The sequence below is a fragment of the Ambystoma mexicanum genome, chromosome 13 (assembly GCF_040938575.1).
Source record: "Ambystoma mexicanum isolate Mex_15411 chromosome 13, UKY_AmexF1_1, whole genome shotgun sequence".
Classification (NCBI taxonomy): domain Eukaryota; kingdom Metazoa; phylum Chordata; class Amphibia; order Caudata; family Ambystomatidae; genus Ambystoma; species Ambystoma mexicanum.
In genome coordinates, this window is record NC_090938.1 from 132,042,135 (window position 1) to 132,054,349 (window position 12,215).

The following is a 12,215-nucleotide window of genomic DNA, read 5'->3' on the forward strand; positions in this document are numbered from 1 at the left end:
GTTTCATTGGCAGCTTGCAGAGAAGGGGATTCTGTCTTCAAGTCAGCTATCTCAAGATGGATAGTCAAATGCATCACTCTGCTACACTCTTGCTAAGAGAACTGCCCTTCAAGCCTAGAGCACTTTCTACTCGAGGCACTGGGACTTTATAGAATTCATTGCAAATGTTCCCCTAGAGTCCATTTGCAAGGCGGCAACCTGGCGTTCTCTACACATCTTTACAAAACACTTTTGTCTGGACACTCATTCTAGGTCTGATTTCTCAGGTGGGACAAGCAGTACGAAGACATCTTTTCACTATTCTCACAACCCACCTCCAACTCCGGGTACTGCTCGCTAGTCTATGCACAACATGTGATTCTAAGCAGATAAACAAGCATCAGAAGACCTGCATTACTCACTGTAATAGCATTTCGAGGGGATTGGGTCCTCCGACGTATTCCATATCTATGACAGGTAATGTCCACAGCTGTGCTGCTTCAGAAAATCTTTGGCTACTGCGTCTGACGTCGATGCGCCGTCCCCGAAGACCTCCTCCGACGTCACCCGATGTGATAAGTAGGACACACGACGCCCATGGCCTCAGTTCCGTTTTTTCCGTGAACGTGTTTGCTTCGTGAATCTCGGTACGCCTCGACTCGTTGGAGTTTGCTGTTTTCAATTCTCGGTTCGTTGAACCTGTTCGGTTTGTGTGAAGAACTGTTCGTGGTGATGTCTTTCTCATCTTCAACCCTGCGTCCGGGCTTCAAGAACTGCAGGGACTGTGGGTCCAAGATGTCGGTCACGGACTCGCACGACGCCTGCCTCTGGTGCCTCGGGGAGGCCCACGATACGGACGACTGTGTCGACTGCCAGTCGCTCACGGCAAAGGCCTTGCGGGAACGCAAGAAGAAACTGTCGGTAGGCTGGGTGTCTAAGCCCCAGAAGTCGAGGTCTGCGGGGCTTTCGACGGATGACTCGAGGGGCGACTCTGTCGTCGGAAGTCCAGTGGGTCTCCTTCCAGGAGTCGGTCTCGCCACTCCTCCGCCTCTTCGAGGCATTCCCGGAAGCGCTGGCATAGGTCGCCTTCCCCGTCCTCTTCCGAGGACTCCGCCCGTCGGCGGGTCGCTTATCCCTCCATGCAAGCGACACCGGAGGAATGGGCTTCCTTCGGGAAGCAGATCCTAGCGATTCTTGAATCGCAGGGCACCGGTCCGTCCGCGCCTCCGAGTGGGGTCGGTCGGCACCGGTCGAGAGACACCGCTCGTACCCCTTCGGGCTCGGGTGGTCGGCACGGCTCGCGGGAGAGGTCCCGCTCGGACAAGGGTAGCCGTTCTCGCCATGCCCCTGCCAGGTCCGGGTCCTCGACACGCTCAAGACCGTGTGATCCTGTGCCGTCTTCGAAGAAGACGTCGACGCCTGTGGCGCCGAGGTCGTCTACTATTCCTCTCAAGGCTCCGCCTCCGAGGGGGTCGTCGACGCCGTCGGCACCTAGGTTGTCGAGAGACACGCTCGGAGCTCCGGCTTCGAGGACTGTCGACGCCGGCGGCGCTGCAGCTGACATCGACACAGATTCGCTCGACGTCGACGCCTTTTCTGTCAGATACTTCCATGTGCCGATCCATCCCAAGCACAAGAAGTACCTGAGGTTCGTGGTTGGCGACTCGCACTTTCAGTTTCGGGTCCTGCCGTTTGGATTGACCTCCGCCCCGAGGGTTTTCATCAAGCTCATGGTGGTGGTGGCAGCGCATCTCAGGAAAGGGGGATTCACGTCTACCCCTACCTGGAGGATTGGTTGATCAGGGGGAGCTCTGCCGAGCAAGTCCTGGATCATCTGTCCGTCACCTGCCACTCCCTTCACAGGCTGGGCTTCTCCCTCAATTTAAAGAAGTCCCATTTGACACCAACGCAGCGGCTCCAGTACATCGGAGCAGTGCTCCACACGTCCCTGGGGCAGTGTTTTCCTCCTCAGGTGAGGGCTCTTCACATTCAGCAGATGGTGCACAAGTTTCAGTTTGCCCAGAATCTCCCAGCATCCGAATTCTTGAAACTGCTCTTCCTCATGGCATCCTGCATTCTTCTGGTGCCAGTGGCTCGTCTGCGGATGAGATCTTTACAGTGGGCACTCAAGCTCCAGTGGTCTCAGTCCTCCGGCAGGCTGTCGGACCCTGTTCAGGTGCCGCCCTCGGTAGCCCGGGACCTTCTGTGGTGGGCCGTCGAGGGCAATCTGATGAAGGGGGCCCCATTTTGGCTGCCCTGGCCGGAGGTGACGATCGTGACGGACGCATCCCTCACGGGATGGGGAGCTCATGCCAACGAGTTGACAGTCAGCGGTCGTTGGTCTCCGTCGGAGTCCAGACTCCATATCAATCTGTTAGAGCTGAGGGCCGTCCGGCTAGCCCTGAAGGCTTTTCTGCCGACTGTGCGCGGAAAGAGTGTCCTGATTCTAACGGACAACACGGTGGCCATGCACTACCTCAACAAAAAGGGGGGGGGCAGGGTCACTTCCGCTGTGCAGGGAGGCGATGCAGCTCGAGTTCTGGGCCATCCAGCAGGAAGTTTCGATCTCGGCGGTTCATCTGACCGGAGACGACAACGAGACGGCGGACGCTCTGAGCAGGCAGAGCACGATCTCTCACGAGTGGGAGCTGGCTCAGGAGATTCTCCTGGAGATCTTCGCCCTTTGGGGGACCCCTCAAGTGGATCTCTTCGCCTCCAGTGTCAACCGGAAGTGCGAAAGGTTTTGCTCGCGGGAATTTTCTCCAAAAGGATCCTTAGGAGACGCGTTCGTGGTGGAGTGGTCGTTCCCACTGCTGTACGCGTTTCCTCCAGTCCCCGTCATCCCACAAGTGCTGCAGAGGTTCGGTTCCCGGATGATCCTCATTGCTCTGGCGTGGGCCCGGAGGACGTGGTACCCGGACCTTCTAGACTTGTCCATCTGCCCTCCACGTCGTCTTCCCTACCGAGACGATCTGCTCTCACGGGAGGGGGGTCAGGTTCTCCATCCAGAGGTCAGATCCCTCAATCTTCACGCTTGGCTTCTGAAAGGTTGAGGTATAAGGATTGGGACCTCCCTGAAGACGTGATGGAGGTGTTGCTCTCGGCCAGGCGGCCGGCAACAAAGTCTCTGTACCGTTGCCGTTGGAGAAAGTTCTGCGACTGGTGCAGAGTTCAGAATGTGGATCCTTTTGAATGTGACATTCCCATGGTTCTGTCTTTTTTGCTTTCTTTGGCCCACAGGGGCTTGCAAGTGGGGACCATTAAAGGTTACCTGGCGGCGCTGTCCATATTTAAGTGCTCGTCTGAAGAGTGTTCCTATTTTAAGATTCCTTTAATTTCGCATTTTCTGAAAGGGCTCACTAGTGTTTCCTCCGTCACCTTTTTTGGTGCCAGGTTGGGATCTGAACCTTGTTCTTAAGTTTCTTATGGGTGCTCCGTTTGAGCCTTTACATTCTTGCCCTTTGAGGCTGTTGACTCTGAAAACTGTGCTTTTGGTTGCGGTTACTTCTGCTCGCAGAGTGAGTGAGTTACAGGCACTTTCAGTTAAGCCACCCTTCACTGTGTTTCATAAGGACAGGGTTGTCCTTAGAGTTTGTCCTTCTTTTCTTCCGAAGGTGGTTTCGGAATTTCATTTGGTTGTTCTTCCAGCGTTCTATCCTCCTCCACATCCTGGTAAGGAAGAGAGGCTCCATAGGCTTGATCCTCAGAGCGTTGAGCTTTTATATTTCGCGCATGTCCCGGGTCAGAGTGGACGATCAACTTTTCATTGGTTACGCTGGAAAGCGTTTGGGACAAGCTGCGATGAAACAGACTTTGTCTCGTTGGATTATTTTAGCTATCTCCGACTGTTACCGCTTGGCGGGTAAGAACCCTCCGGCTGGCTTGAAGGCCCATTCTACGAGAGGAGTGGCTGCGTCTACTGCTCTGCAGAGGGGAGTTCCTATTCGTCACATCTGTGATGCAGCCACCTGGGCTTCAGTACATACTTTTGTACGTCACTATTCCCTCGATTCCATCAGAGGGCAAGATCTGGCCTTTGGCAAGGCAGTTCTCTATTCCGCAATTTGATTGGGCATGCTAAATTTGTATTCTAAATTCTTTCCCACCTCCTTGCTTCGTACTGCTTTGGGAGTCTGTCATAGATCTGGAATACGTCGGAGGACCCAATCCCCTCGAAGAACAAGTTACTTTCTTACCTGGTAACGTTCTTTCGATGGGATGGTCCGACGACGTATTCCATATCGCTCCCTCCCTGCCTTCCCCGCTGCAGAATTTCTTTTGCGATTGCAGCTTGCGTTCCGCAAGGCCTTGTGTGTCTGACTGGCAGAAAACTGGTGGCACATGTTCTGGGAAAAAACTATAACTGAGGCTATGGGCGTCGTGCGTCCTACTTATCACATCGGGTGACGTCGGCCGTCGGAGGTCGTCCTCGGGGACGGCGCATCGAAGTCATCGACGCAGGACGCAGACGCCAAACATTTTCCAAAGCAGCACTGCTGTGGACATTACCTGTCATAGATATGGAATAGGTCATTGGACCATCCCATCGAAAGAACGTTACCAGGTAAGAAAGTAACTTGTTCTTCTGATGATTGTATCTGCTTGGATTCATATGCACCCACCCTTCCTCCCCGCTCGGGAGGAAGGGACATAGACGTCTTACTACTTTCTCTCTTTTTATGTACTCTCACGTTAGCCTTGGGCTCCCTCATGGCAGAAAAAATATAATTGGAGGGACCTCGGCACGTGAGGGATTTTGGGTACACTACACGTCACGTTGAGGATAGTGTTACGGACACGCCTATGCCGACGCCCCCTTTCGATCCTCGAAAGACCAGATGCAATACTCTGCGGTTACCACTGTATGTCGAACCATATGCACAACATGTGAATCTAAGCAGATAAAATCATCAGGAATGCTATTACTGTGAGTAATGCTTGTCATATGTATCTAATATTGGTCCTTAATATCTTAAGACACAACATCTGTTGAAATGTCAGTCCAGCTGTTCGTGGATTTGTATTGAAATTACGAGTAAAATAATTTGCCTGTGTTGACACTAAATGGTGCTTTGGCTAAGATTCCATCTGAACCAAGAATGTTGCATTTGTAAGCGTCAGGCAAATATTGAATCTCTAAGACCTGTAATGACTCTGCCCAAAAAAGGGTCTGGTTTATATAACCACCCTAGGCCAGTTTGTGAGCAGATATATTTTGTAAAAAAATGTTTAAAAAAATAATATAGCAACTGCCAAGCTGTACACATTGCACTATATAAAATCTGGGGTGTCCTAATAGTTTAACGGACTGAATGGCCATAAATGAGAAGATTAGACTGTCAAATCTTCTAGATTTAACTCCATAATCTTAAATGATATTGTTTATAAAGTGATTAAAGTTGCAATCTATGTATTTGGAAGTTTGAAATTTAAAATATAAATCTGCAGTATACTACGGATAATTATATATCCGTGTCTGAATTTAAACGAAATGTTTTAAATTAATGTCTGATGAAGCTGTTTTAGATTGTGATGTTGATTAAGCTGTGAAGTAGGATGTATTATATAATGAAATTTGTAATACAAATATATTAATGTATGAATGATTTTGTAAAGGTTTGTTATTGAATCAATACACATAAATAAGGCAAGAAATAATGAAGAGCCGTAGCTAAAGAAAAGCCATGCTAGGTTGCTGATTGAGACCTAAGCTCTGACACACTATCTTGGCAGAGGAGCAGTATGCATTGATGTCCCTTCAAGGGGTTACACTTGACCAGAGGGCCAGTGCAATCCTGCATAGGATCTTGGTGTAGGGTTCCAGCCCATGTTTAGGAGGAACAAGGCTCTGTTGGCGGTGCCAGTTTTGCTTGGGAAGTGACAACTTGACCTGCCCAATAGGAAAGACAATCTAAGTCCCTTCAACAGCCAAGTAGAAAGTGCAGGGCATGGAAACCCCAAAGGCCTTAAGTGATGTTTTTTGCTAGGAAACCTGAGTTTAAAAGTCGGGGCCATAAACTGAGGACCACTGCCCTCTCAAAGCTAGATTTATTCATGTTCTGTTAATTTCCCACCAAGTTACCTTGCTTGAACCTAGTTTTCTATTTGATTGTTTATTTGTATAGTGCCTATACACACATTTCAAAGCGCTTCAGGGCAAGGGAGGGAGCAGGGGAAAATACAATGCCATTCTTGCATGTCCTTGAGACTTTTGAATGTGAAGTGAACGATCGTACTAGGCCTGACAACATTTCAGATAGTGCAGGATATTGACAAGAGTTGAAGGGGGGTGGGGAGGAGAGGAACAAAACCAGCGACTATGTACATTATAACCCATGAGAGAGAAATCTTGGCCTTAAGTAGTCTTGTGGATCCTTCAGGCTGTGATTTGCTGTAATTTAACTGTAGGTAATTTTTATCTGCTACTCTCTTCACTGCTTCTTTCTCAAAAGAAAATGTGTTTTTTTAGGAATTGCTATTTTTATAATTTACTAATTTAAGCTTTCTTAAATATGTTCTGGGGTCGTGCTCCTGTGCATATTTTCTTTCTACCGTAGACAAGGCCACTCTCCAAAAAGTGTGGCCATCGCTGAGGGAGACGTCTCGATTTATGTCCATACATATACCTTCCAGACTCGATCAGCACACTAATTACATCTTGCTGCTTCTGTTTTCAGGTTCTGCAGGGTCTGGATTACTTGCATTCAAAGTGTCAGATCATCCATACAGACATAAAACCAGAGAACATTCTCCTGTGTGTGAATGAACAGTACGTCAGGCGATTGGCTGCTGAAGCTACTGAGTGGCAGCGTTCGGGGGCACCCCCACCCTCTGGCTCGGCAGGTAATCCTTTTTTACTAGAAACTATCCTGTCATCTAGACCAGGAAAATTGTTGGTAGCACCACAGGAAACAATGTTCCAATGGTCGAATAAAGGAATAAATGCTTGGTCTCTACATGTGAGCACTCTGATCACTTTCAGCTGTTAATGTGTGGCATTCCACAGTAAAACGTACGTAAAAAGAAATTGGTGTCATTCATCTTGATGCAGCCTTAAAGTATGCTCTTTTCACCACACCATTGTAAACATAGATTGGACTTTACTGTAGTCCTACTGAGTTTCCAAATTGTTTTCTATCTGGCCATGGCAAGGCTAGATGCCCCGCCCAGAAAGCTCTCAATTGTGCATTCTGTCAATCTTTTTTCCCATTTTATTTTCCTTCCTTTGGCTCAAGACCTCAGTATTTTCCTTTGCGTTTGCTCGTGTAGTGGCCTCATTTGAGAAGGTTTACTGACCTTGCCTCAATTGTAACTAGCATTGGCAAAGACAATATCTTAAGCTGTCAAGTTGATAGTTCCATTGGGTGTGTCGGGCTTTCCACCTTTTTAAGTGGTACCAATCCTTAAAGTCCCAAACTTAAAACGAACAGAACGTACAGTCCTGTCAGGATTAACATCTTTCACAAACTTTCCTGTAAAATTATATCGGAGGCAACCAATTGTAACTAAGGCACTCAAATGTTCATTTTTAAGCAAATTGCAATGCTGGAAACATTCAATAAAGATGTGCATGCCACTAATGTGCGTGTGTTTAAGCCAAATCTAATGAATGGCCTGCTTAATAAATGGGAGTTTCATTGTAAAGTAGTCACCTTTTACTGTAGGTATGGAAAGATTAGCCGTCCGATTTTTTTTCTGCCTGGGAACAACTCTCACCGGTCTAGTTTTTCCAGTGGAATGCCAGCACTGCTGGTAGTTATCCAAGGCGTTATTCCTTTTAAATTAGTATAGGTGGGCACCACCTCTTGGTTAAACTAATTGTTATCTAACCCTGAGCACTGGAGTATGAAATAAAACAAAATAAATCCCAGGACACAGCTCCTAGGAAACTGAGTGCTCAAACAAGCTGCTCATAGCGCTTGTTAAGTATTTTGCTTAAACAATTGACAAGCTCTGTGAGCAGCTAGGTTGAGCAGTCTGTTTCTTAGGGCGGTGTCCTGGGATTTATTTAGTTAATTCTTTTACCACATTTAATGAATCGTACATTACTTGTCTTTTTGGCTGCTCAGTGCACACAAAGGGATATACATTTCACATAGCTTCTGAAACTGCAGGCCCAATTTCTGCTTATTTTAAGGAGCAACAGTCTCGAGCCTCCCCACACAGATTTCCTGACTTAATTTCAGGTTTACTGTAAGTCACTAATTTACCAATTTGACAATATGAAAATACCTTGCATGAGGGTAGTTTCTGCCTCCGCCGCCTGGTGTCTTGACATAGGTTGACTTTGAAGGGTGCAGAACTTGGTTAATAAGACATATCATACTGATTTTCGTTTTGATGCTATCCTCTCATAGAATTAAATGGGACATCCTATCATTTTGCATACTGACCGCTCTTTTGTAGCCCTCTGCTTTACTTTCCTTGCTTTTGCTCTCTTTTTATTGGGGAGGAACGAATCTGGGGAATGTGTTCCTTCTCCCCTAGGGGAGCCAACCCCTGAGGCTAGGGAGAGGATCCAGCTCGGCGAAACCCTCCCTAGTTATTAGTGAAAGCAGAACCTCAATGGCAGTGACTCCCTCCTTAGATGACAAGGGATCCCATTCACACAGTGTACTCCCTATACAGATTGTATTATCTGCCTCTATGGAAGTAGGAAATACTGACCATGCATCTGTGTTTGTCTCAAGGTAATGCTGAACTTTCTACATGCTCGACAGCCTGTGGTGAACAATAGGCCCCTACTGAATACCGGAGCAAGGATAAAGGGTCAACAAAAGTTGAATGGAGGATGACAAACCAAACGCTGAGGCAAGTCTGACCTGAGAGCGTCCGCAAGGGGTGGAGCTGCAAGGACCAGCTTGGCCGACTGCAGCGCATAAGGAAGCGGACGCCAGAGTGGGATGTCGCAAGTCAGATGAGGAAGCGCGCTAGGCTGGAGTGACAGAGGCCGCGTGGAGCATACTGGTCTTGGAGGGACAACCACTGTTAGGGAGAATTCTCAGAAATGTGCTAATTCCCTTTTACATTAGACCCCCATCTCTTTGCTGGACTTTAGGACTTTTAATTTGTAACCTGGAGAGTGAAACCTTTTTCACACTCCTGTTTTTCTTTAATTTTGACTGTTTCTTTTTGTCTTTGGAGTCTGACAAACTCCATAGGCATCATCTTAGATTTCCCAAAGGTTTAACTACTTTAACTTAGGTTTAACTTGGTGAAACTATTTCCAAGAGCAGTGAAGTGAAATTGACTTTACTTACATTTTGTAACTTTCTAGAGCCAGCACACACTTAATAGGGTACTGGAGAGGTTACTTAGTATCCCCTTTGTCTAGTTTCTCATGTAACATTGTTGTTACCCTTTTTACAATCAATGGCTGGTGGCAGTGGTTTACTTTTTCCTACCATTCTGTTTCTACCGCGGGCTGCAATTGCAGCTGCAGTAAAGCACCCATGGGTGCTCCTTTTGTCAAAATGTCCATGGTCGTCTTTTTTTCACCATTTCTTGATGGAAAGGCCCTTCTTGAGATTTACTGTGCACCAAACCAGGTTTGGTCCCTTCATTTTGTCTTTGGTGGGATTCACTGGTGAAGCCCGCCTCTACCTCCAGCGTGTCTGGCAGGGCAGGAAGCGAGGGAGGTTCCTGAAACTCCCTGTGCTTAGTCTCCTTGGTTACAGGAGTGCATCTAAAGGTGATTGGCTGGTTGGCTGTCCTTGGAGGACAGCCACCCTGCTGTGTGAGTGACAGCTAGGCGGTGAATGAATGGGAGAAACTTGCATGAAAGGCAGGTCTTTTGCAAGGAAGGCAGACCACTGGATGAAGGAATCTGAAGAAGAACTTGGAAGAGAAGCTTGCTACAACTCCTGGACCGTTGGTTTGCCCGGTGATGCCCTGCTGCAGTGCTGAAGCTCTGAATTCGCCTCGCCTAGAGAAGCCCTGTAAAGGACGACTTCTCCCCTTGGGTTGGTGGGACCAATCGACCCCAAGACGAACACTACTGGAAATCCTTTGTCGACTGTACATCCATTGCTGCTGCAGGAACAGGGGACTGGAACACCAGAATTTAATGCTTTGTTTTTAAGCTAGATCCGAGCTCCAGGAAGATCCTCAGAATCCCTCAAAGCAGGGCTGACCAAGCCTGAGCCACCTCAACTGAGTGCTGGACCCCAGAAGCAAGGAAAGTCCACGGTGTCCAAGAACCGTGGTGGTGCTATTCGCAAGAAGCTGAAACCTTGAAGTGCCGCTGACCTGAACTTTGCCTATTGCTGCCGCCGTCCTTCAAATTAATCGTAGTGCAGGAGTCCCCACAAGTCCTCCCTATTCTCGCCACGACTGAGGCCCAGGCACAACAGGATCTGCAGGAACTACAACAGGAACAGAAACCAGCTGGAACCATTTCTTCAGGCTTAAGGTAGTGTGCACCAAGGCCTCTTATGGGTGTAGCTAGCCTGTTCTCAGTTGAGCCTTGCATTGGCTGCCCCTTGCAGAGTTGCTTGCAGCTTTGCTCTCCACAAGCCTCCCAGCTTGTGGCCCAACAGTGATTTATTTTACAACTAAACTCTAACCTTTTGCAAGACTTTTACCTACCTTCAAGAAGTGCTTCAGCTCCCCTAGACTTTGCTCAATTGACATTGGCTTTCCTGGTTCCCTGAAGACTGTTATATCCTCTTTTGTGTTTAACTATCCCTCCAAAAAGTAATAGATAGCTTACTTGTATAGCTGAGAAAGGGTTAACCTACACTGATTTGGGGAGGGGGCTGAGGGGGGGGGGGGTCCAAAAATGCTTACCTGTTTGAGAAACCTGTTAACCATTGTTTCCTTACCTAACCTTTTCCTTTTTTGCCTCAACTTCAGTATTAGCATTTAAGTATGTGATATATTAATGTCCAGTGTCCCAACTATTGAAGTCACCTCAGGGTGTAGGAATATCTGTGTGCCATCCCAAAAGGGCATTTACTTTATTGAAATGAAGGAGTGCATTTTTACTGTTGGCATTAGCTCCCTTCTAAAGAAGGCTTATTTTCAAACGGAATTAAATGAATACTCAAATTGTCTTGAAAAAATATTTTTGTACGTTTTATTTGGATACTTGTCACTGAAACTCTTTTACAACCCTACAGCTCACATTGACTCATCTTGAGATAAGCCTGGCTGCTCAATCACTCTACCAACTTGTGTAGTACAGACATATACCAAAGGTTTAGTTACCTATTGCCAAGAGGACAAGGCTGGTGTAGTCGCCCAGGGTTACTACATACAATCTTCACTAACATGCCTCAAGTATGGTTCTTGGGTGAGGGGCTGGCAAAGCCTGCCGGCTTGAGGTCATCCATGTAAATGCTGCGTCCGTCCAATCTGACGTGCACACAGCAGCCATAGAGTAGCCAGGTGGCTACTCGGTGTTGCTGGATGCAGGGAGGTGAGCCCGGTTGACAGTGTCTCCCAATCGGCCATCTTGGCGAGAGCAACGGCTCCATTGTGTAATGAGGAAAGTTAGGCATCACCCTCCTCCTGCACTGCAATGCAGGAGGGGCGGGGATACACGTCTCAGGATGTTGTACTCTTGAAGCTCATTGGTCCACCCTTTGCCTATGCACAAATCCAGCCTCAAACACCTGACTTACAAGACAGCTTTCCTAGGAGCCATCACCTCAAGAAGACTGGTTAGTGAGCTACCAGCATTGTCAGTGCAAGGTCATTTCTTGTTAACCACAAAGACAAGGTGGTACTTGGAACACACCCTAGGGTTTCACCTAAATTCATATCCATATTAACCAGTCCATTGAAGTACTTGTATTTTTTTTTCAAAATCCATCCAACTCCGGATGCTTGTATCTGCTTAGATTTACATGCACCCACCCTTCCTCCCCTTCTGGAGGAGAAGGCACATGTGTGTTCTGGGCTATCACGGTTTCTGCTTTTTAGATCTGTACTCCCGTTACACTTCATGAAACCTCATGTCAAAAGCCATCAATCTGAAGGACCTCGATGCGTGAAGGACCCTGAGTACAGTACACATCGTACTGAGTTCCTCTTTCAGCTGATAGTCATTTACTATATCTAATTACAGATGGATTCTTCTTTCTATCCTTATACCACCGACTATCGAAATACAGATGCCGGTGAACGACAAGAAAAGCGACTGTTGAAAGACTCCCGCAAAAGATCCGTTTCGGCCTTGGAGGGCCGCTACGGGCTTCGGCCCAAACAGTAGGGAGAGAGGGGAGAGCCCCTTT

General features: G+C 47.7%; 1 protein-coding gene across 4 annotated transcripts in view; it reads left to right on the forward strand.

The window, feature by feature from the left end:
* The window catches only part of SRPK1 (SRSF protein kinase 1), a 936,001-nt gene that overhangs the window by 327,185 nt on the left and 596,601 nt on the right, over positions 1-12,215 (forward strand). For all 4 annotated transcript variants that reach the window (XM_069633441.1, XM_069633440.1, XM_069633438.1 and 1 more), the window contains one exon: positions 6,657-6,822. In XM_069633441.1, coding sequence (XP_069489542.1) covers positions 6,657-6,822 — 166 coding nt within the window. The remainder of the gene's footprint in view (positions 1-6,656; positions 6,823-12,215) is intronic.